This window comes from Calypte anna, chromosome 1, assembly GCF_003957555.1.
Source record: "Calypte anna isolate BGI_N300 chromosome 1, bCalAnn1_v1.p, whole genome shotgun sequence".
NCBI classification, from domain to species: domain Eukaryota; kingdom Metazoa; phylum Chordata; class Aves; order Apodiformes; family Trochilidae; genus Calypte; species Calypte anna.
The window spans coordinates 77,887,914-77,907,478 of record NC_044244.1 but is presented as its reverse complement, the minus strand read 5'-3'; the positions used below and the strand labels follow the sequence as shown (position 1 = coordinate 77,907,478).

Genomic DNA, 19,565 nt, shown 5'->3' with positions numbered 1-19,565 from the left:
GCGCTGCTCCTGGTGCTGCGGTGCTGCTGGGCTCCTGGTCCTGTGCTGCTGCTGTTGCTGTGGTGCTTGGGTGCTGTTGTGCTGCGGTGCTGCTGGTGGTGACTCATCCCTTCAGCTCAGCCCTGCGCTCAACCAGTGAGGGGAGGTGAAGTGGTGCAGTGCCTATTGCAGCCCCGTGGTGCAGTTCCCCTGTGTGCAGTGAGAGCCGAGTGAGAGGCGATGGCCAGGCAAGAGGCGGCGGTGACTTGCCGGGGCGCTGGAGCTGCCCTGGCTGCGGGGCCGGAGGGCCGAGGCAGGAGCACTGGCATCACACCGGTACAGAAGGCCAAGCACAGCCAGCGTGCCCAGGAGCTGCGCAACTTCATTGCCCTGCAAGGTGCTGCCCCTCTGGCTGCGGGCGGGGGGCTCTCTCTCGGTGCCTCCCGGTGTTGTGCTGCACGGTACCAAGAGCCCCTCCATGTCCTCCAGAGCAAGGGAGGAAGCTGCTCACACAGATGTGTGAGGAGAAGCTCCGCCAGAGGAGAGAGCTGCTCCCCGGCTTGCGTGAGGCGCTGCAGGACGACGCCCATGCCCTGGCCGTGCTCCAGAAGGTACCGGCAGGTCCCACCTGCTGCACCCCTGCCTGGCGCTGGCCCTGCAGAGCCGGCTCCTCCACGGGTCCTCTCCAGGACAGCAGTAGGATGTGTCCCCAGGCTGTTGGGTTGGTGATGTTCTCTCTGCCCCTCTCCTGCCCACAGAGCAAGAACCTCTCCAGCTTCGGGGCTCGTGGACCGCAGAATCTCCTGGACGTGGCTTTGGCCAGGAAGACGGTGGAGGTAAAGGCAGGGTCCGTCGGGCAGAGGCTCCTCACACGGGGCTGGGACTGTGGGGACAGAGCTCGGCAGAACACGGTGCTTCCCTCCGCTCCCCACCTTCATCTGCCTCTGGGGGGGCCTCTGGGGATTTTAGTGATGTCCGGCCCCTGGGCTCCGTCACACAGAGTCCCCAAGCCCGACCCACCTCTGTCATCGGCAGATGCCCACCTCTGCCTCACCCCACCTGACTCCCAGAGCAAAGCTTTTCCAGACCTGCTCCCACCAGGGCAGGGACTATAGAGAGATATCCCCCAGCACCATCCAGCGTCCCCAGCTCTCCCTTGGTGGCAGTATTCCAGGCAGGATCCCCTTCTCCCTCTCTGTGGGTGCCCAGCCTCCATCCTGCTGACATCTCGCCTACCCATCCAGGAGGCTGAGGAGATGCTCCAGGCCCAAATCCATCACCTGGTGAGGAAAAGTGACCTGGTACTGCACGAGGTGAGGCAGCAGAGCCAAGCCCGGGACGAGCTGCAGAGGTGGCTGCAGCAGCTGCAGGATGCCACCAAGGAGGACAAGCAGCTGCAGGCGCAGGGGCAGGTACCCAGGACCCTTCCTGGGCTGGCAGCACCCACGAGGGCTTTAATCCAACCCTGTCCCCGCTTTCCTTGGCTGGGCATTTGATTCAGCATTCTGGGTCACCCCATGTCCCCCCTCCTCCACTCTGCTCCAGGTGATTCGCCAGCTGCAAAACAAGACTGGGAAGATGGTCACCAAAGTCCAAGCTGGACAGAGGGTGACCAGACACTACCTCACCACGCGGGAGGCCTTGAAGAGGGTGAGCTCCTCCTCCCTCTGCCATTGTCACACCCGCTCCCCCTGAAAAGGCAACCAAGTGCCCGGGGGGCTGCGCCATCCCAGGTGGGACACCATTCCAGACCGGTGAGGGCTGTCACAGTGCGGGGTGACGTGCTCTGGCTCCGTGTGTCCCAGGAGCTGGCCCACCTGCCTGCGCACCTGGATGTGCTGTCTGAGATTGCGGGGCTGTACCACGGGGAGCTGCAGGACACGGAAGTCTTGGCCTTGCATGCCTGTAAAGCTGCAGGTGTCACCCAGGTGAGATGGTGCAGGGCACCATGGGGCCCTTTTCCAGACTCTCAGCTTACAGGTGGCCCCACGGCCCCAGAGCTGCTGAGTCTCCCTGCCATAAAAAGCACAAGAGACAGAGCTGGGTTTGCCCATAGCAGCCAGGTGCCTCCTCAGCTCCTCCTGGGTCTTGGTCTTGGGCCAGGAGGCCCTGGGGCTAGGGCCAGCCAGCCCAGAGCACTAACGATGCTGAAGCCTCCAGCCCCAAGTGCCCACTTTCCTTCCCAGCCTATTTCCACAGGAAGGTCGTTTCTGACACCTGCCCTCCCAGAAGCCCAGGTGGCTCACAGAGGTCTGTTTGGGCTTTGGCTGCCACTTCTCTCTTCTCTGACATGCTCCAGGAGGCCTTGGACAGGATGGAAACAGAGGTATTTATGGAGAGTGAGTTCAGGCAGCGCTCCCTGGCCGCCAAGAAGTTGCCAGGCACCAGACAGTGGCTCAAGGAAGCAAGAGAGAAGCGACGCAGAGGGGTGAGCTGGGATCCATGGCACAGGCAGGGCTGTGGGCAGAGGGCAGGCACCAGTGTCCAGACACCCAAGGGTGGGTGGGTGTGGGCTCTGAAGGGCCAGCTGCCCCAGGTGCCCCATCCGCTTGGGGCTGATGATGAACGTCCTTGCAGACCAGCTTGGGCTTCCTGAACCAGGAGGAGGAGGGGGACTCGCTGGATGGTGAGTGCCTAGCTAGGCACAGGCGGGTGGGATGAGGGCACAGCCGCAGGCATCCTTCCCTGACGCTTCCCTCCCACCCCAGCAGTCAAACTGGAGGCCGCCAAGTCCAAGATGCAGAGCGAGGCCCTGTGGAATGAGAAGATGGGGCGGGCCAAGGCTGCACTGCAGTGCTCCCACCCCTGGGTAATGTAAAGCCCCTCTGTACAAACCCCAGCAACCTGGGGCTGCTCGAGCCCCACGGGGCAGAGACCTCTCTGCTCGCCTGCTTTCCCTGTGGGGTTTTCTGCTCTCCTCTCCCCCTGGTGTTCCCCCAAAGCCCCTCTGGTGCAGGCAGGGATGGAGCTGCTCTTCTCCATACCATGAGCCTGCGGAGATCCCTGCTGAAGAAAGCTCCCTCAGGCCACAGCCCTGATCCAGGGGCTGAATCCTCCTGCTCTCCCCTGGACAGGACATCTCCAGCGGGCTCCTGATGCAGCAGACGCTGTCTACGGGCATGGAACACATCATCACGCATTGTGAGGAGAAGAAGAAGGTGCTGGAGAAGAGAGTGAGGGAGCTGGAGCTGAAGCAGGCCGAGATGAAGTTTGGCAAGCCCCCCGACACAACCAGGTGCTGCTGGCCTTGGGACAGCCCTGCCAACTGGGCCACCACCCTTTGGAGGGACCCGTGTGAATTAGGGGTGTCCCGAGAGGACCCTCCTTCCTCCGTGCCACCGCAGACTCCCACCACTCCTGCAGCAGGACATTTCTCGAGGAGGGTGCTTCCCCCAGCTCTGCTCCTGGCAGAGCAACCAAAGCTCTGGGCGTGGCAGCAGGACCAGACCCTTTTGCTCCTTGTCTGGAGTGGGGAGAGGTCGAGCAGCACGGAGCTGGGTTGCGGGGAGCATCTCTGCTGGCCATCTGGGGTGGGGGACACCTGAGCAGCTTTTGCCCGAGGTTTGTGGTGTCCCTGCTGCCCTGTGCAGATAGATGGATGTGGATGTGTTTGGCTGCAGGGGGCTGGAGGAGGAGCTGCAGGCAAACCTGCAGCAGGAAGAGGCTCGGCTAGAGCACATGCGGTCCCAGGTGCTGAGGAACCAGGAGGTCCAGCTCCAGTTTACAATGGGCACTGACAGCCTCTTGGCCTCTCTGCACGGCATCACCGTGGACGGCCAGGTACCTGAACGGCACCGGGCTGAGCACGGCCCCGGCCGGTGCTTGGTGGTGCCACGGCACAGAACAGTGACACGAGGTGCAGCCACTGTCACCCAGGTGGCTCGTTCTCCCCACCGAGGTGGTTCTTCTCTCTCTGACTCCAGGACAGTCCGGTCAAAACCATGGGGGTGGAGGAGAAGCTCCAGCACTGTGGGCAGAAGCTGCAGTACCTGGTGCAGCAGGTGGCCACCTCAACCCCTCCCAGCCAAAGCCCTGACGAGGAGAAAAAGGTGCGTGGGGACTCCATCCCTGCTGTGGCCTTTGGGGACCCAGACAGGCGACTCCTGGATAGCCGAGCCCAAGCCACCCTCCCTGCTGAGTGGTGTGAACATTGAGGTGAGGCATCTCTCATGTTGGAACATCCACCTCCCCTTCAGCAATTCACCCAGTGTATCTTTCACAGACTTTGGTGAAGATCCAGAAATTGCTGGAGAAAACAGCTGTGACTGAAGGGAAGAACCTGAGGATTTCCTTGGAGGGGACAGACGATGGGGCCCACCAAGGTAGGAAGGCACAGTGGGGACATGTCCCACAGCAACTGTCTGGGCACCCTCCCGTGGGGACTTCTGGGTCTCCAAGGTGTTGTTGAGCATGGCAGGGATGCAGAAGAAGAAAAGCAGGCAGTAGGATGATGAACGTGGAACCACAGCAGGTAGAAGGAGAGAGAGTGTTGGGCAAAAAGGGAGACCCTTGTCTCCAAATCACTTGTTTGTGAAGAATGAACCATGGCTGGGGCTGCCCTATGGACTCTTGGATGCTCTTGGAGGAGCCTGGTGGCATTGCCAGGCCCTGCCTGTCATCCTTGGCTGCTGGGCTGGCAGAGGCAGTCAGTAGTGCCTGTGCTGGGGGGCTGGGCACGAGGGGTCACCATGAGGCCACCAAGTCTCCAAAAGGTGCTGGCTCTGCTCATAGACACGGGGATAGCAGAGGTGGCCTCACAGCCTCTCCTCAGCCCACTCCTCTCCGCTCTGTCTTCCAGATTATTCAGACCGAGACTCCCTTCCTCTCCTCACCCGGGAAGACATCAAGAATCAGGGGCTTCTCCTGATCGAAAGCAAGACGAGAAAGAGGAAGAAGTAGCGGTCACTTCTTCATGCATGGGAGCTTTGTGTGCCCCAGCTCCCCTGTTGTGTGTTGGATACCCCACCCCCCATTGTACCCTTTTCCCCAAGGTTCAACAAAGCAGATCTTGTCATTCCTCCCAAGCCTGTGGTACTGCTGGAATAGGAGGGTCTTAGGTCACTCCTGTCCCCTGGAACGCGTGGCGGTCAAAGCCTGAGGGGTGCTGAGGTGGTTTGGAGGCAGCCCTCTCCCCCTGCCCCTCACCTAGCTGCTCTCCCTGCTGAGGTGGGGTTGGGCTGGGGTGGGGACAGCTTTCCTGGGCAGAGGAAAGCAGGGGCCGGGCTGGCTTTCTCCCCCTTGGTCCTGTGAGCTCAGGGAGGTACCTGAAGGGAAGGTGACCCAGGACAGCAGAAGATACTGCACCAAAGCCTGTTCCTTGGGGATGGATCCCCAGCACTGCCCGTGGCTCACCCACACCCACCCGTGGAGGCCGCATCCACAGAGGGGGAAGAAGAGGCAGTAGGTTACCCCAGGGTTGGGGGGAAGGCTGGTTTTCAAGTCCTACACCCCCAATCCAAGCTTCTGACCCATGGGGTGAACATCAGGGAACGCAGGGTGCTGAGCACAGCAACGAGCTGGGGGCTGTGGGTGGATAGCAGGAGATGAGCTGTGTGGCTTCTCCACAAGAACACAAGCAGAACACTACAGAACCAAGAGTGTGAAAAACGAAGCCCATCCAGCCCCTTGGAAGCCCTTCTCCCCCAAACCCCTGGCTGCCAGTAACACTGCCAGGTGAGGAAGGAAGTTGCTCTTTACTTTTTGTGTCAGAAACAATGTCCCGAGTACAGGTGTCACCGCTGGGCACCAGGACAGGGTACAAGGAGTAGAGCTGCCCTTGTTCTGCTGCCTCAGACGTGTATGGCTCAAGGTTCAAGCCCTCGGGATCGGTCACCAGTGGTGTCCCCAGGGACAAGTGTTGGGCCCAGTTCTATTTAATATTTTCATTGATGATTTAGGGGATTGAGTCCACCATCAGCAAATTTGCAGATGACACCAAGTTGGGGGGGAGTGTGGATCAGCTGGAAGGGAGGAGGGCTCTACAGAGGGATCTGGACAGACTGGAGAGTTGGGCTGATTCCAATGGGATGAGGTTCAACAAGGCCAAGTGCTGGGGTCTGCACTTTGGCCACAACAAACCCCATGGGGAGCTCCAGGCTGGGCACAGAGTGGCTGAGAGCAGCCAGGCAGAAAGGGACCTGGGAGTCTGGATTGACAGGAAGCTGAACATGAGCCAGCAGTGTGCCCAGGTGGCCAAGAAGGCCAATGGCATTTTGGCTTCTATCAGGCCAGGGTTAGTTGTGTGTGTTGTGTGGCCAACAGGTCCAGGGAAGTGATTCTTCCCCTGTACCCAGCACTGGTGTGGCCACACCTTGAGTCCAGTTCTGGGCTCCTTGGAATGTCCCTCAAAAGGACAATTTTAAAATGAATAGCCCTGGCTAGGGTGGAGGAAGGTGCTAATGTACCTGGCCTGAGCTGAGCAGGGGGTGATGCCTGGGAAGAGATAAGACCTGATGGCTGTGTGAAGAGGTCACCCTTTGGAGGGAAGTCCCCTCCAGGGAACCTGTCTGCAATGGCTTTGGCTAGGGTGGGGAGACATCTGGGGTCTCTGGTGCTAAGGAATCTGGTTTCTGGGCAGCTGACTGACAGATGAACAAAAGGAACTCAGGGGTATAGATGGCTGTTCATGCTGTAGCTTCTTTGTTGTCTCATGACCCATCTCTCATTGGACCCTGTCCAGGATCAGAATGCCATCTTGAAGAAACTCGCTGGACTGCTGGAACCTGTTGAAGAAAAGTCAGCTGCAGAAGGCTGTTCTAAAGTAAAGCTGAACCCCATCGTCGTGCATCTCCCCTCTGTGTCAGGCTACCTTATGCCCTAAACCATCCCAAACCCTAGGGCAGGATTGAATAAGAAGTTGTTGCTGTTGTTAGGAAGCATCTTACTGGTGACATCTAAAGCCACTTGTGGCACCCAGCTGCTGGGGTTTCACAAAGTTCTCCAGAGCTTTGGTGACAGATGGGGCTTCCTGGAGGAGTGAGAAAGAAGAGCCTCGAGTTGAGGGAGATGCTCTCACCCAACCCCTGACCAGGAGCTGATAAATCACCTGAGTGGCAGAGGCTGAGGAGACCCACCTGCAAGGAACCTGCAAGCAGTGCCCAGAAAGAGGGCATTCTGCTCAACATTTCCTTCATTCCTCAGGGATTCCTGGGGCTAGCACGAGCTGCCTCTCTGTGGCACTGCTCAGTTCAGCTCCTGCTGGTGTGCAGGGTCATCAAGAACAAAAACAACTCTGCCCATCAGCCCAGGAGCCAGAAGGATGTAGAGAGGGGTAAAGAAGGAGGAGAGCATGTCAAGGATAAACAGAGGACAAGGAGTCTTTGTTTAGCTTAAAGCCAGCACCTACAGGGAGACCACTGTCACAGGGGCCTTGGGACATCCTGAAACACCACTACAAGCCCTCCTACTTTTGTATCCAAAAGGACATCCAGGAAGGGCTCCTATGGGCCAGAAACCACTTGACAGCTTGAGCACTAGACCAGGAGGCAAATCAGAAAGCTCAGTGAACGGGGAAGTTGACCGATTGTTCCAGCTTACGCTCTTCAGACCTCCTAAGCCAGTCACACACTCAGCTGTTTCCCACAGGCAGACAGACAGAAGGGCACAGACAGTTCTAGGGAGGGCAAGAGGTGTGGGAAAGTACCTCTGGATACCATAAAGCTCCAAAATATCTGATGGATGACGGTCGGCTGGGAAGACACGTCCAAGCTGCCTTCATGCAGACAAGTGCTGTGCTTGGCTTCAAGAGTACACCTCAAGAACTCATGGGCATCCTCCTGCATGCCAAGCTTGAAATGTTCTCTGATTCCTCCCCCCCTCAGGGCCAGAAAGAGGTGCCCTTCTGAAGATGAGCACACTGAGATGTGACAAGTGCCTTCTAGGCTTGAGTGTTCCAAGAAGCCAGAGATGGGTGGTGGCTTGACAAAGAAGGGCTGCTTTTTTCCTACATCCAGTTCCAGAGAAGAGCCATTCGGAAAGAGATGAGACCATTTCACTGCGTAAAATCATCTTTTCCAAGTTATCTACAGGAGCACCTAGGGTAATGTCACGGTTTAACAGTGGTCTGGAAACTAAACCGAGTGACAGATGCTCTCTATTGATCTCTCCCTCGTCCCTGACAAAGAGAGAGAGAATAAGGGAGAGAGACTTATGGATTGGAAAATAAACTACACAACTTTTATGAAACAGTAATGTAAATAGGAAAAATTACTAAATATATAGAAATATACAGGAAAACTGATACCACGTTCCTTCCCCCCTTTTCCCCTAATTAACTCTCACGTCACCACTGAGGCTGCAGGGCAGCCCTGGGAAAGTCCAGGCTGGACTTCTGGAGTCGGCAGCAGTCGGGAACTGGAGGCAGGAACACACAGATATGGGGTGGCATGGATCAGGACCACAGGCAGATGAACGGATGGAATCCTCCCAGGATGCTGAAGCAAAATAGGGAATGGGTGAAGAAAGGGAAGCAGGGGCCATGCCTGGCCCCATTGGAGGGAAAAGCCTCAGCTGAGGGGGAAGCTCTTGGGGACACTCTGGGACAGGCTGGGGGTTAGGACTGGGTGATCCTTAAGGTCCCTTCCCTTCCAGCCCAACCCAGGCTGCTGGCATTGCTGAGCAGCAGCTTCCAGCTGCTCCCTTGCTCCTGTAATATATGTATGTGTTTGAGAATTCATGTTGAATAATTCTGAAGTGTTTGCTAACCCGACTTTTATAAAGCGTTTGCTACCCTAACTTTTATAAGGTATTTTGCTACCCCAGCTTTGAGAGTACTAATAATATATCTGCCTTCAACATTGTGAAATCCGCAAACACATGAATTCATTAGAATGAAATATAACTGTTGTTAGTGTAACTACAAGGCTTAGGGGAACAAGAAGCAAGACATCCACAGTTTCTGTACCTTGAAAACACTGCAATGTATCTCCTGTTATGCTAATCTAAGCTGATTTTGCTGCTCACCACATAGCGATGCAATTTAAGGTGGTTTTACTGCTGACTGCAGAGTGTAGCACAGGAAAGAGCGAAGGAGCGCATGTGCAAAATCGAAGGGTACCAAGAGGGCAAAATGAGGGAGACTATTGACTTCATCCAACGATCACCAGGTGGGGGTCAAAAAGTCCCTCAGAGATAAAGTGGGCGTGTGCCTTTGAAGGCCCACCTCTTCCAAGAACTAATAAACATAATCCAGCCTATTCCTAGAAGAGTCATGAATATGTATTAGAATAGTTATGAATATGTATTCAGGTATATAATATAAACTAAAAGAGTCAACTTTACAGTGTGCGTGTGAGTGGAGCCACACAGCCAGTGCTGCTTTGCTTATTGCAATTTCATTAATTCAATTAAACCATTAACAGAAGATTGAGTCTCGGTCATTTATATTAGCGTGACACCTAAAACATCAAACCTACAAGCCTCAGACACCAAGCGTGGCTCCAAAATTCTGCACGCCTGGCCATGGCTCCCAAATGCAAAGTTCAAAGCCTGAAAGCTGTTGCTGGTCCTCACCAGCTTCCCCAAACCCCCTCCAACACTGGGGCTCCACACTTAGCACCTAAAACTATCCCATTTTTCCCCAAAGCCCCTTACTGTACCACCTGCCTCACCAAGCAAGAACATGCCGTGAGATCACTGTCAAAAAATCTCCTTGCCACCGTGCCAAAAGTCTTGCCACCAACCACCATTCCGGTTCCCCCAGGGGCTGGGCCCAACCTCTCTGTGTGCTCCACCACCTTATCCTCAACACAGCCCAGGTCCACAAAGGACATCCTGCCACCTCAGGAAAGAGCTGGCAAGATCATGGAGCACATCATCCTGGAAGCTACACTCTAGCCCATGGAGGACACCAAAGTGATTTGAGTCAGCCAGCATGGCTTCACTGAGGGCAAGTCCTGCCTGACCCACCTGCTGGCCTTCTATAATGGAGTGACTGACTCAGTGGACAAGGGAGGAGCTATGAATGTCATTCTTTGGACTTCTGTAGGGCCTGTGTCACAGTCCTCCCGCCCCAGCATCCTTCTCTCGACATCGGAAAGGCTCAGGTTTGAGAGCTGGGCTGTCAGTGGGTAAGGAACTCTCTGGCTGACCATGGACTCCAGAGAGTAGTGGTCAATATCTCTGCGTCCAGATGGAGCTCAGTGATGAGTGGTATCCCTCGGGGGGTCTGTATTGCAATGAGCAGTTGAATGTCTTCATCAAGGACATAAACACTGAGCTCGAGTGTCCCCTCAGCACATTTGCTGATAACACCAATCTGGGGGGTGCAGCTGACAGCCTCCCCAACCCCCAGGGACCTGGACAAGTTTGAAAAGTGGGCCCATGGGAACCTCCTGGGGTCCAATGAGGTAAAGTGCAGGGTCCTGCATAGGAGATGGGGCAACCCCCAGGATCAACAGAGGTTGGCAGAAAGAAGAGAGGATTGAGAGCAGCCCTGGGGAAAAGGACTTCTGGGGACTGGTGAGCCTGCAATAGAAATTGACAGGTCCAAAGGCCAACCATGAGCTGGACTGCAGCACCAGCACTGAGGCCACCAGCTCAAGGTGGGGATTCTCTCCCCTCTGCTCTGGGGAGACCTCCCCACCTGCAGTGCTGGGTCCAGCTCTGGTGTCCCCCACCACCAGAAGGACACGGAGCTGTTGGAGTAAGTCCAGAGGAGAGCCCGGAGATGCTGGGAGGGCTGGAGCAGCTCTAGAGATTTTTTGGTGAACCCCCCAGATCCTCTGCTTTTGCCACCCCCACCCCTGATACAAAAGCTGTCTGGTTCCTGCCAGCAGAAGGAAGCCCAAATGCAGCAGTCCAGAACTTCTGTTCTTCAGAAATCACACAACCTGCTGGGCCATAACCAAGAGACACACCACCTGCTTTTGCAGAGCTCCTTAGCAGATACAAACCTCTGACCAAGTAAGGACATTGTGTCCTCGTGTCACAGACATGGGTACTGAGGGGATAGAACAGAGCCCCTTCATTCACACATCATCCAGTCTGGAGTGGTGAAGTTTTCTCTAGGATTTTAGGAGAACTTCACGTGTCTCACATTGAAGCTCTTCCAGTTCCTTTGGCAAGCCCAGCTTGGCTTCCTCCAGGTCCTTGTGATCGTGTGTGGCTTCTGCCACAGACAGCTTTCCAAGAGCATCAGCAAGCTCCTGCTCAAACCCAAAGGTAGGAATATTTTGCCTGCCCTCAGCAGCCACCAGCTGAGCACCTCCGAACTATCAGCAGCTCTTCAGCAGGATTTCTGGTTTCAGGTGCACAAACAAAAGGCTCAAGTATTATTCTTGGGGGAGGGGGGAGGGTGTCTCAGTGGGTTTGGGAGCTCAGGGGGAGCCAACTAACCACGACTGCTTGACCACCACCAGCTAACCACCGCCGATTCGGAACTGCCGACTTACCACTGCCAACTGACCCCTATACATTGATTCCGCCAATTCAGCACCACCAACTGACCACACCCAACTGGCAACTGTCAACTTGCCAACGTCAACATTCCACTGCCAATTCAGCACCTCCAACGACCACCACAAACTGAGCACTGCCTCATCGTAACCTCCAAATGACCTCCACCTATTTGCCACCATCAACTCAACACCAGCAATTCAGCGAGGGCAAAAGGCCAGCACCACCAGACCACCAGCAACTGGCAGTTCACCACTGCCTGTTCAGCACCGCCAACTGGCCAACTCCAACTGGCTACTGTCAATTCAGCACCACAAATTGAGGACAACCAGTTCACAACCACCCGCTCGCCAGCACCAATCCAGAACCACCAACTGACCGTCAGCAACTCCCCACCACCAATTCAGCACCACCAACTGACCACCATTGTCATGGTCTGTAAGTATGAATTTTTTATACTTGGTTTGTGAGAAAATATTACTACTGTGCATGTACACCCTACAAATAACAAAAGTAACCAGGTTTAAGGTTTGAACGAAACACAATGGTTTAATTCAGGGAAAATAACATCACGTTGAGAGGAGGTCTTGGGAAGGAGTTAATAGGGGGGCAGAAACACAGGGAGAAGAGGCTTTTAAACAAATTAATCACCCCAAGGAAAAGGGCTATAAAGGAAAGAAAGAGAACATTAAGGTTTTTATTTTTTCAACCTCTGCAGAAAGTCCCAGCTGGCTGCTGCTGTCACTGTTGGCTTGGAGGAACTTGCAGCACTGGGTCAGGATGCCCATGAAACTGAGCCATGCTGCTGCCATCAGCAAGGGTTTGACATGGCAGGACTGTCCCAGTGTCCCATGGTGAGTGAGGACGCTCACCAGTGCCAGGGAAACATTCCCCATCTTTCGCTCCTCCTGGCAGCTGCCAAACAAAGCCCTGAAAGCAAGAAAGCAGCGCTGGGGTGAACTGGAGCTTTTTAAACCCTGAGCCCTCCTCCCCTGTGCCTCCTTGCACCCCCCAGCACCAGCGTGGGCACTGGCAGCAGCCGTGGGAAGGAAAACTTCTCCCCTGGCTCCTGGTGCAAGCCAGGAGCAAGCCGAAGGTGGCCGCCTGGGGACAGACGACGGGACGCAGAGAAGAGTGGCGAGTGGCACAGGGGGTGACCCAACACGGCTGCTGCTCTGGGGGGACAGCCCAAAGAAAGGGACACCCGGTTGTCACCTGGGGCCAGGCTGTGCAGAGGGATGGGATGAGCTGACCTGCGGGGGTGATGATGTCTGCTCAGCAGGCTCGGGGTGCTGCCTGTGGGAAGGAGGCCATGGCACCGGGCTGCTGCTTCCAGCTTGGTTCACACGCTGCCGTCTGCCCCAGGAGCCCTTCTCCCCCCCTCGGGCTCTTTCGGTCGGGGGGGGTCTCAATGACATCTTCCCACCTCCACCTTCATCACTGGCACCTTCAGTCCCACACTGCTGCTGTCCCCTGCTCTGGTGACATTGAGGAGGTTTAACGGAGAGCGGCCTGAGGGGAGTCCTTGGTGTGGAGAGGAGGGCTTGGAGGGCACTGGTTTGGGTTGGAAGGCACTGGTTTGGACTGGGACAGTCCAGTAGAGCCTGGGGAGGCACATGGGAGCCTAGGGGAACAGCAGCTGCAGTGTGGCATTGGTGAAGGTACCGTTGGGAAGATGGCAGGAGGAGATTGTCCCTGAGACATCAGAGACAGCAGCACAGAGCCCGGAGGGACTGCCCTGATCTTTGCTGCTTCTGCAGAGTTTCCATGATCAGCAAGGTTTGAACCGCCAGGGACTGGACTGAGGGCTCAGGGTCATTTTGCAGGCACTGGAGGTCTGTGAGAGAAACAAAAGAGAGCAGTGGTGAAACCTCCCTGTCTGCACAGCCCCTCCCGTGCCAGCCCCATCCACTTCTTTCCCTGGCCAGGAGGAGCAGGTGGGATCAAGGGAGCAGCTGGAAGCTGCTGCTCAGCAATGCCAGCAGCCTGGGTTGGGCTGGAAGGGACCTTAAGGATCATCCAGTCCTAGCCCCCAGCCTGTCCCTGAGCATCCCCAAGAGCTTCCCCCTCCCCTGAGGCTTTTCCCTCAAAAGGGGCCAAGCATGGCAGCCCCCTGCCCAGGCTCTGTCCCCTGCCCCATCCAGCCCAGCTCTGATGCCACTCACCAGAAGACATTGCCAGCACTCTATACCGATGCCTCCTCAGGCGCCGCGCAGCATCCCCTGTGCACAGAGCTCCCGTCAGACCTTCCCCTGCCCAGCACTGCACAGCCCTGCCTGGGGCTGCCACAGGGCCGGGCTGCCAGAAGAGGGTCCCCGAGGGTTGTTGCTCACCAATGAACCTGATGGCTGCCAATCTCACAGCTGTCGGAGCATCCCTGAGCCGCATCTGGCTGAAACTCACGTACTCTTCCACACAGCTCCTCTCCTGCTCCAGCTGGGGAGAGACCAAGGTCACGGGGCTGGCACAGACCATTCCCTTTGTGCCAGAGCAATCCCTCTGCCCATTCCCCAACCCCTTCCCCTCCAGACCCTGGGGGGCTGAGGTGCAGCCAGAATGTGGCCAGGGGGCTCCTGCAGCACCCAGGGGCTGGGGGGAGGAGGGGTCTGCAGAATAACTCCTGGGGGTGGCTCCATGACTGAGGGAGGGCAATGGGGAAATTAGAAAGGGAAAAAGCAAAAAATGGAAAAGGCAAAGGGAAAAAAGGAAAGGGGAAAGGGAAGAAAGGAAAGGAGAAAGGGGAAAATGAAAAGGGGAAAGGGAAAAATGGAAAGGAAGAAGGGAAGAGAAAGGGGCACCAAGCTCCAGGCTGTGTGTTCTGCTCTGAAGCAGGGCCAGCCAGGCACAGCTGTGCCACCCCCATGGGCACATGGGGCATCTCTTGTCCAGCCCAGGCCCTGGCACCTGGGCGTTGTCCTCACCAGGGTCTCTCCAATTCTCCACGTCTCCTGGTTCTTAAGCACCCGCTTGAGCTTCCTCCAGCGCAGGAATTTTGCAGAGACGAGGAGGGCTTTGCCAGAGGCCTGCAAAGCAGCACACGGTGGGAGCTAGCACCACAGCTGGGAGAAGGAGACCTCTCATCCCCCTCCTCTGGGCAAAGCTGCGAGCTGTCCCCAGCTACTTCTGGGAAGAGGCAGCTGGGGACAGAGCCTGAAGAGGGGGGGTTCAGTGCCCAAGGCAGGGACATGGGGCAGCCACCAGCTCAGGTATGGCACTCTGCCAGGCAGCAGGAGAGAGATGGGCAAGAGCTGCTGAGCTGCTGCCAGGGCTGGGGCAGAGGGAAGGGCAAAGCTCGGAAGGGTCAGCTCTGAAGTCTGTACCTCAGCCACACTCTCGTCACTCATTCGAAGGAAGAGTGAGACCAGGGTCCTCCGCACCACCTCCTCCATCTCTTTCTTGTCTCTCCTCACCATCATCCCCAGCAGCTCTCCAAAGAGGATGATGGAGAGCTCTCTCACCTGGCTGGACTCCTGGCAGGGAGGGCGGGAGGGAGGAAGGAAGGAAGAGACCCAAGTCAGGGTGACTGCAGCAGCAGCCTCTCCCTACCCATGGTTCCTGTTGTTCTGAGTGGGGAGGTGCTGCGGGGTGGTGGGCCTGGGGGCAGCGGAGGCCTCATCCTGCCAGGGAGAGGCTGTGCTGGGCTGCAGAGCCCAGAAGCCCTCCCAGCAGAGCCCAGGGGCTCACGTGAGGAGGGCAGCAGCCCTGCCCAAGTGCTGCCCGTGGGGCTGGGCTGGAGGGCAGCTGTCCTTTCCCCCAGGCCCCTCTGTGGGGTCAGGTCCCGCATCAGCCTTACATCATCAAAGAGGGCTGGAAGACTTCCTGCCGCCATCACAGCCATGCAGCTGGCTTCCTTCTGCTCCAGCTGCCCGCCCAGGAGGGCTCTGGATAAAAGCAGCGCCTCGACCTTGACGTCGCTCTCAGCGTGTCTCCTCCTCAGCAGGGTGACAAGGTCCAGCATGACCTTGCTCCACATTTCTGCTGCCTGTGTGAAGAGAGAATTTATTTCTGTGTTGGTGGAGGAGCAGCCTGGCACAAACGCCCTGTGCTGAGCACCAGCCTCCCCAGGCCTGGCTTCCTGGCAGGTGCTGCCGGCATCGCTGCCGCCCCTCCTGCCCCTCCTGCCTGTGGGGGCCGAGGGAGAGCCGGGCAGGGCAGGGAGGGCTCTGTGGGCCCTGCTCAGCCACCTCCTTTCGCTCAGCCAGGCCCAAGCCACCACGTTACCCCCATGCCCCAGCCCCAGGCTGCCAAAGCGGCTCCAACTCGCTCACCATCTGCGGATCTTCTGACAGCACCGCCAGGCCCCTGAGTGCTAGCAACTGCAGTGTGGGACTGCAAGACTCCAGGTACTGCTGGAGGAGGTGCAGGTCACTCGAAGTCTTTTCAAGGTCCTGGCAGCCCAGCAGCTGAAAGAACGGCAGTGGTGAGAGACGGGCAGAGCTGCAGGAGCCCGGCGCTGGGCAGCTCCCGGTTCCCACTGCCAGCTCGGGGCCTGACACAGGGGCCTGACACAGCCCGTCCCGTCCCCTCCCGTCCTGGGGGAAACCCTGCCTGAGGACACCCAGGGGTGCTGAGCGCTGCCCCAGCAGGAAGGGCTGGCAGGCAGAAGGACTGACAGCAGAGCCCTCTGTCCCAGCTCCGAAGACTGTCATCCCACCCGTCAGCCACCTGGGACAGAGGGACGGCTTCAGAAGCATCTGCCAGAGGCACTGCTTCCCACCAGGCTTACCTCAACGTAGAAAGTCATGGCTAAGGTTTTCTGCCAGTGCTCCCCAGACCCAAGCATCCTTTTGACATGGTGGAAAAGGGAGGAGCGCTGCTCAGCTGGGCTCTTCCTCCTCATCTCCCTGGGCAGGGAAAGAAAAGCAGCACTGGCAGTGAGCAGGGCAGGAAAAGCCTTGCTGGCATTGAGCTCTCTGCCCCTGGGCATGGAGCTGCTGAGGCTGAAAGGGGCTCCCACCTGGCCAGCAAACTGACTCCTCTCTGGAGGGTGTCACTTCCAAGGAGCATGTCCCAGCCACCCTCCTGCTGGATCGTCTGGACAAGCTCTTCACATCCAGCAGCGCACAGCAGAGATTTCATGGCCTTCACCGCCACCCTGTGTGCAGAGCAAGGTCCAGTTACACCCAGAGCAGGGGCCCTGGCCGAGGGCCCAGGGGGATGGCAGGGCTTCAAAGGGGATGGCGCACCCCAAAGGGCTGGGCTGATCAGCCTGGGGCTGCTCGTCTCCCGGGATCCGTGGATCCTTGACAAGCTGGCTGGTCAGAGCCATGAGGAGCCTGGGGAAGAGCACTCCCAGGCTTTTCTGACAGTGGGGCCACTGGCTGAGCCTGCACAGGACCTCGGATGCCTGCAGGAAAGACACAGGGACAGCTCTCAGTGCACAGACGCTGCTCTTGCGCTGCCAAAGGCCACAGAGAGCCCGATGGAGGCTGTGAGCCATCTGCCAGCACAAGGTTGATGTGGTGTCCAGAATGCTGCAGGGTGCCTGTTTGTGCTCAGGGGCCCCAGCAGCCCCACGGGGCTGGCACAGAGGGGGTTGGTGCAGGACATGTCCCTGGTGGCCCTGAGGGGCTGTGTGCCCAAGTCCTGGAGGAGGTGGGTGTTTGAGGCAGGCAGGAGGGGCTGCCTCTGCTTTCCTGGGCAGCCAGGAACAGCCCTGAAGCTGAGCAAGACCTGCTCTGCTCACTCACCACTGAGACATTGACGCCTGCTATGGAGCCCTCCATCACACCGAGCAGCTCCTCGACGATCCTCTGCGTCTTTCGGGCTGGGGACAGCATCACCTCCCACATGGCCAAGGCGGTGCTGCAAGCCAGAGCGCTCCGTTAGCAGGGCTGCCTCGGCCACCCTGCTCTGCCTGGGCTTTGGAGAAGGTCCCCAGGGCTGGAGGGGCTCGTACCTGTCACACTCTGGACTGAGCCTCAGCAGAGTCCTGACCATGTCCTCGGGGCACCTCTCAGCCAGCAGCCAGAGCAGTGACTCCAGGCTGTGCCGGGCTGTCACCCTGCAGACACGCTGCAGGGTGCTGTGGATGCACCTCAAGATCTCTTCTGCCTGGAGAGAACACGGGTAAGGAGCGTAAGACAAGAGGGCATGGTCTTAAGCTCTGCCAGGGAAGGTTAAGTATTAAGAAGAGAAGAAATTCTGTACAGAGAGGGTGCTCAGGCACTAGAATGGACTGCCCAAGGGAGGGAGTGCCTTCTCAGTCCCTGGAGGTTTTAAGAAACCAGCTGATTCTATGATTCTCTCATTCTATGGTGCTGCCACTGCAGTGCAACCATCTCCTCAGCTGCCACTGCAACTGCTGGCCTGCCTATCCCATTCCTCTCTGCTGCTTTGGCCTGGCTTCAGGTGCCCAAGAGATTGGGATCTGGGAGGGAGGGAGCAGGGAAAAGCACCAGGAAGGCGTGATGGGCAGGACAGTGCAGCACACTTACATCCACCAGCCAGAAGCCAGGGTCACTCGTGGCCACGTCCAGCAGACTGCAGGCCACCCGCCTTTCCTGGGTGCTGGAATCTCTCAGGACTGCTATAGCCGTGAGGAGCAGGCTTGTCCTCTCTGCAGCCCAGGAGTAAACTCCAAACTCCTGCAGGGAGAAGAGAAGGGAAGGAGGGAAGAGATGTCAGTGCCCTTCTTGTGCTGCTCAGCTGGGCTGTGCCAGCAGCCCCGGCAAGAGGTGCCCAGTGGTGCTGGGCATGCAGGGATGCTGAGAGGGAGGGAGGGTCTCCTTCAGGGTGAGGGAGGAGGGCTGGGCTCATGGGCAGGGCCTGCTGGCCCTCCAGAGAGCTAGGGGCCAGGAGGGCTGGAGCTGCTGCTGGGGCACTCCATGGAGGGACAGCCTGGCATAGGAACCCTCTCCACAGGGAGAGTGAGGCCAGGCCAGTCCCAGGCATTTTCAGAAGGGTCCCTTGGAAGGGTCCCAGCAAGGAGGGAGCTCCTTACCCTGGCAAGGCCACTGGTGTCCATCTCTGCTGCTGCTGACACGCAGCCTGGAGAGGAGTGGAGGAAGGATGAAACTCTTGGTCCTCGCCCACGGCCTCCCCAACGCTGTCGATGCAGCACATCGAAGAGGTGCTGAAGAGCATCTGCTGCCATAGAGCTGATGATCCAGAAGCTGGATGTGCAGCAGAGGATGAGACGTCCCACCATCTCTCCCAGGCACTGGAATAGCAGGAATCAGAGGGCTGTGGAGGTGTCTGCCCCAGCCCCCTGCACGCTGCCAGCTCCTCTGCCCAGCCCAGGGTCCCCCCTCAGCAGCCCCAGCCCAGGGGAGCAGAGCAGCAGGATGGGGGAGGCCCAGCTGTCCCCAGCAGGAACAGCCTCCCCTGCAGCCCTGCTGTCCCCTCTGCCTCTCCCTGCTCTCCAGCCCTCTGCTGGCGTGAGGGCTGGGACTCGGGATAGCCACAGAGTGAGTATCCAGGAGAGTGGGAAGGGCTGAGGGGGGCACCTGTCTCCAGCACCTTGCTGTCCCCTCAGCAAGGGGCTGAGGGGAGCTTGTCTGGCCCTGGGGGCTCCTTACCCTGGCAGAGGAAGGGCTGATGCCTGACTTCATCGCCTGGCAATAAGGACCAGAGCCTTCTGACGTTCCTCTGCTCTGGGGGAGGCCGTGAAGAACATCAGGCCCTGCACGAAGAAAAGCCAATGCTCTGCCCTGGGCTCTGGTGGCTCTCCCAGGGCTGACAGCTCTGCTCAGCACCTGGCAGGGCTCAGATCCTTTCCCAAAGCTTCCTGGCAACAGCAGCAAAGCCTGACTCTGCCTTCATGTCCCTGGGCTCCCTCCCAACCTCAGGGCTCACACCAATCTGCCATGGCCAAGCAGGTGACCAGAGCCCCTTCCCACTGCAGCCTCTGCTCCTTACTATGCCGCCCCCCAAAAGCAGCCTCTGTACCCCTTGGGGTGCAGAAACCTCCCAGCCCAGGGTTGCACTGAGGAAGCAGTGACCTGCTCTGGAAATGCCAGACCTGCAAGAGATGCTCCTGCTCCCAAAGGCTGGAGGATGAAGCTTTCGGCTCCAAATCCCTCAGCTGCCTCCCCAAATCCCTCAGCTCCTGCCGGGAGAAGAGAAGGTTATGGGGCTCCTTGATTGATCCCTCTTACCCACAGGACTCGTCTCTTGATTTTGGTGACTTTTTTTCTTTTTTTCCCCAGACAGCAGCTGTCTGGGAGGGGATCCTTGAGCGTGGGGGCAGC

At 57.8% G+C, this 19,565-nt stretch overlaps 1 protein-coding gene and 1 long non-coding RNA gene across 2 annotated transcripts; one reads left to right on the top strand and one right to left on the bottom strand.

Moving 5' to 3' along the window:
- The first annotated feature begins 219 nt into the window (after positions 1-219).
- On the top strand, positions 220-4,133 carry LOC115598276 (coiled-coil domain-containing protein 183-like). Its single transcript, XM_030450055.1, has 12 exons — positions 220-376; positions 469-590; positions 738-815; positions 1,224-1,391; positions 1,525-1,629; positions 1,785-1,907; positions 2,279-2,407; positions 2,557-2,605; positions 2,688-2,788; positions 3,054-3,214; positions 3,600-3,759; positions 3,903-4,133. Exons 1-12 carry the CDS (start codon positions 220-222, stop codon positions 4,131-4,133), a joined length of 1,584 nt encoding a protein of 527 aa, XP_030305915.1.
- A 9,036-nt stretch (positions 4,134-13,169) lies between these two features.
- LOC115599139 lies at positions 13,170-13,772 on the bottom strand. Its single transcript, XR_003988159.1, has 3 exons — positions 13,707-13,772; positions 13,539-13,595; positions 13,170-13,210 (listed from the first exon to the last, which is right to left on the bottom strand). It is a non-coding gene; the product is annotated as an uncharacterized LOC115599139 (long non-coding RNA).
- Between the last annotated feature and the right edge of the window lie 5,793 nt (positions 13,773-19,565).

Coding starts and splice junctions, on each gene's coding strand:
- LOC115598276 (XM_030450055.1), top strand. CDS start 220: ATGGCCAGGCAAGAGGCGGCGGTGACTTGCCGGGGCGCTGGAGCTGCC. Junction 2,408..2,556: donor GAGAGAAGCGACGCAGAGGG/GTGAGCTGGGAT, acceptor ACGTCCTTGCAG/ACCAGCTTGGGCTTCCTGAA. Junction 3,215..3,599: donor AAGCCCCCCGACACAACCAG/GTGCTGCTGGCC, acceptor GTTTGGCTGCAG/GGGGCTGGAGGAGGAGCTGC.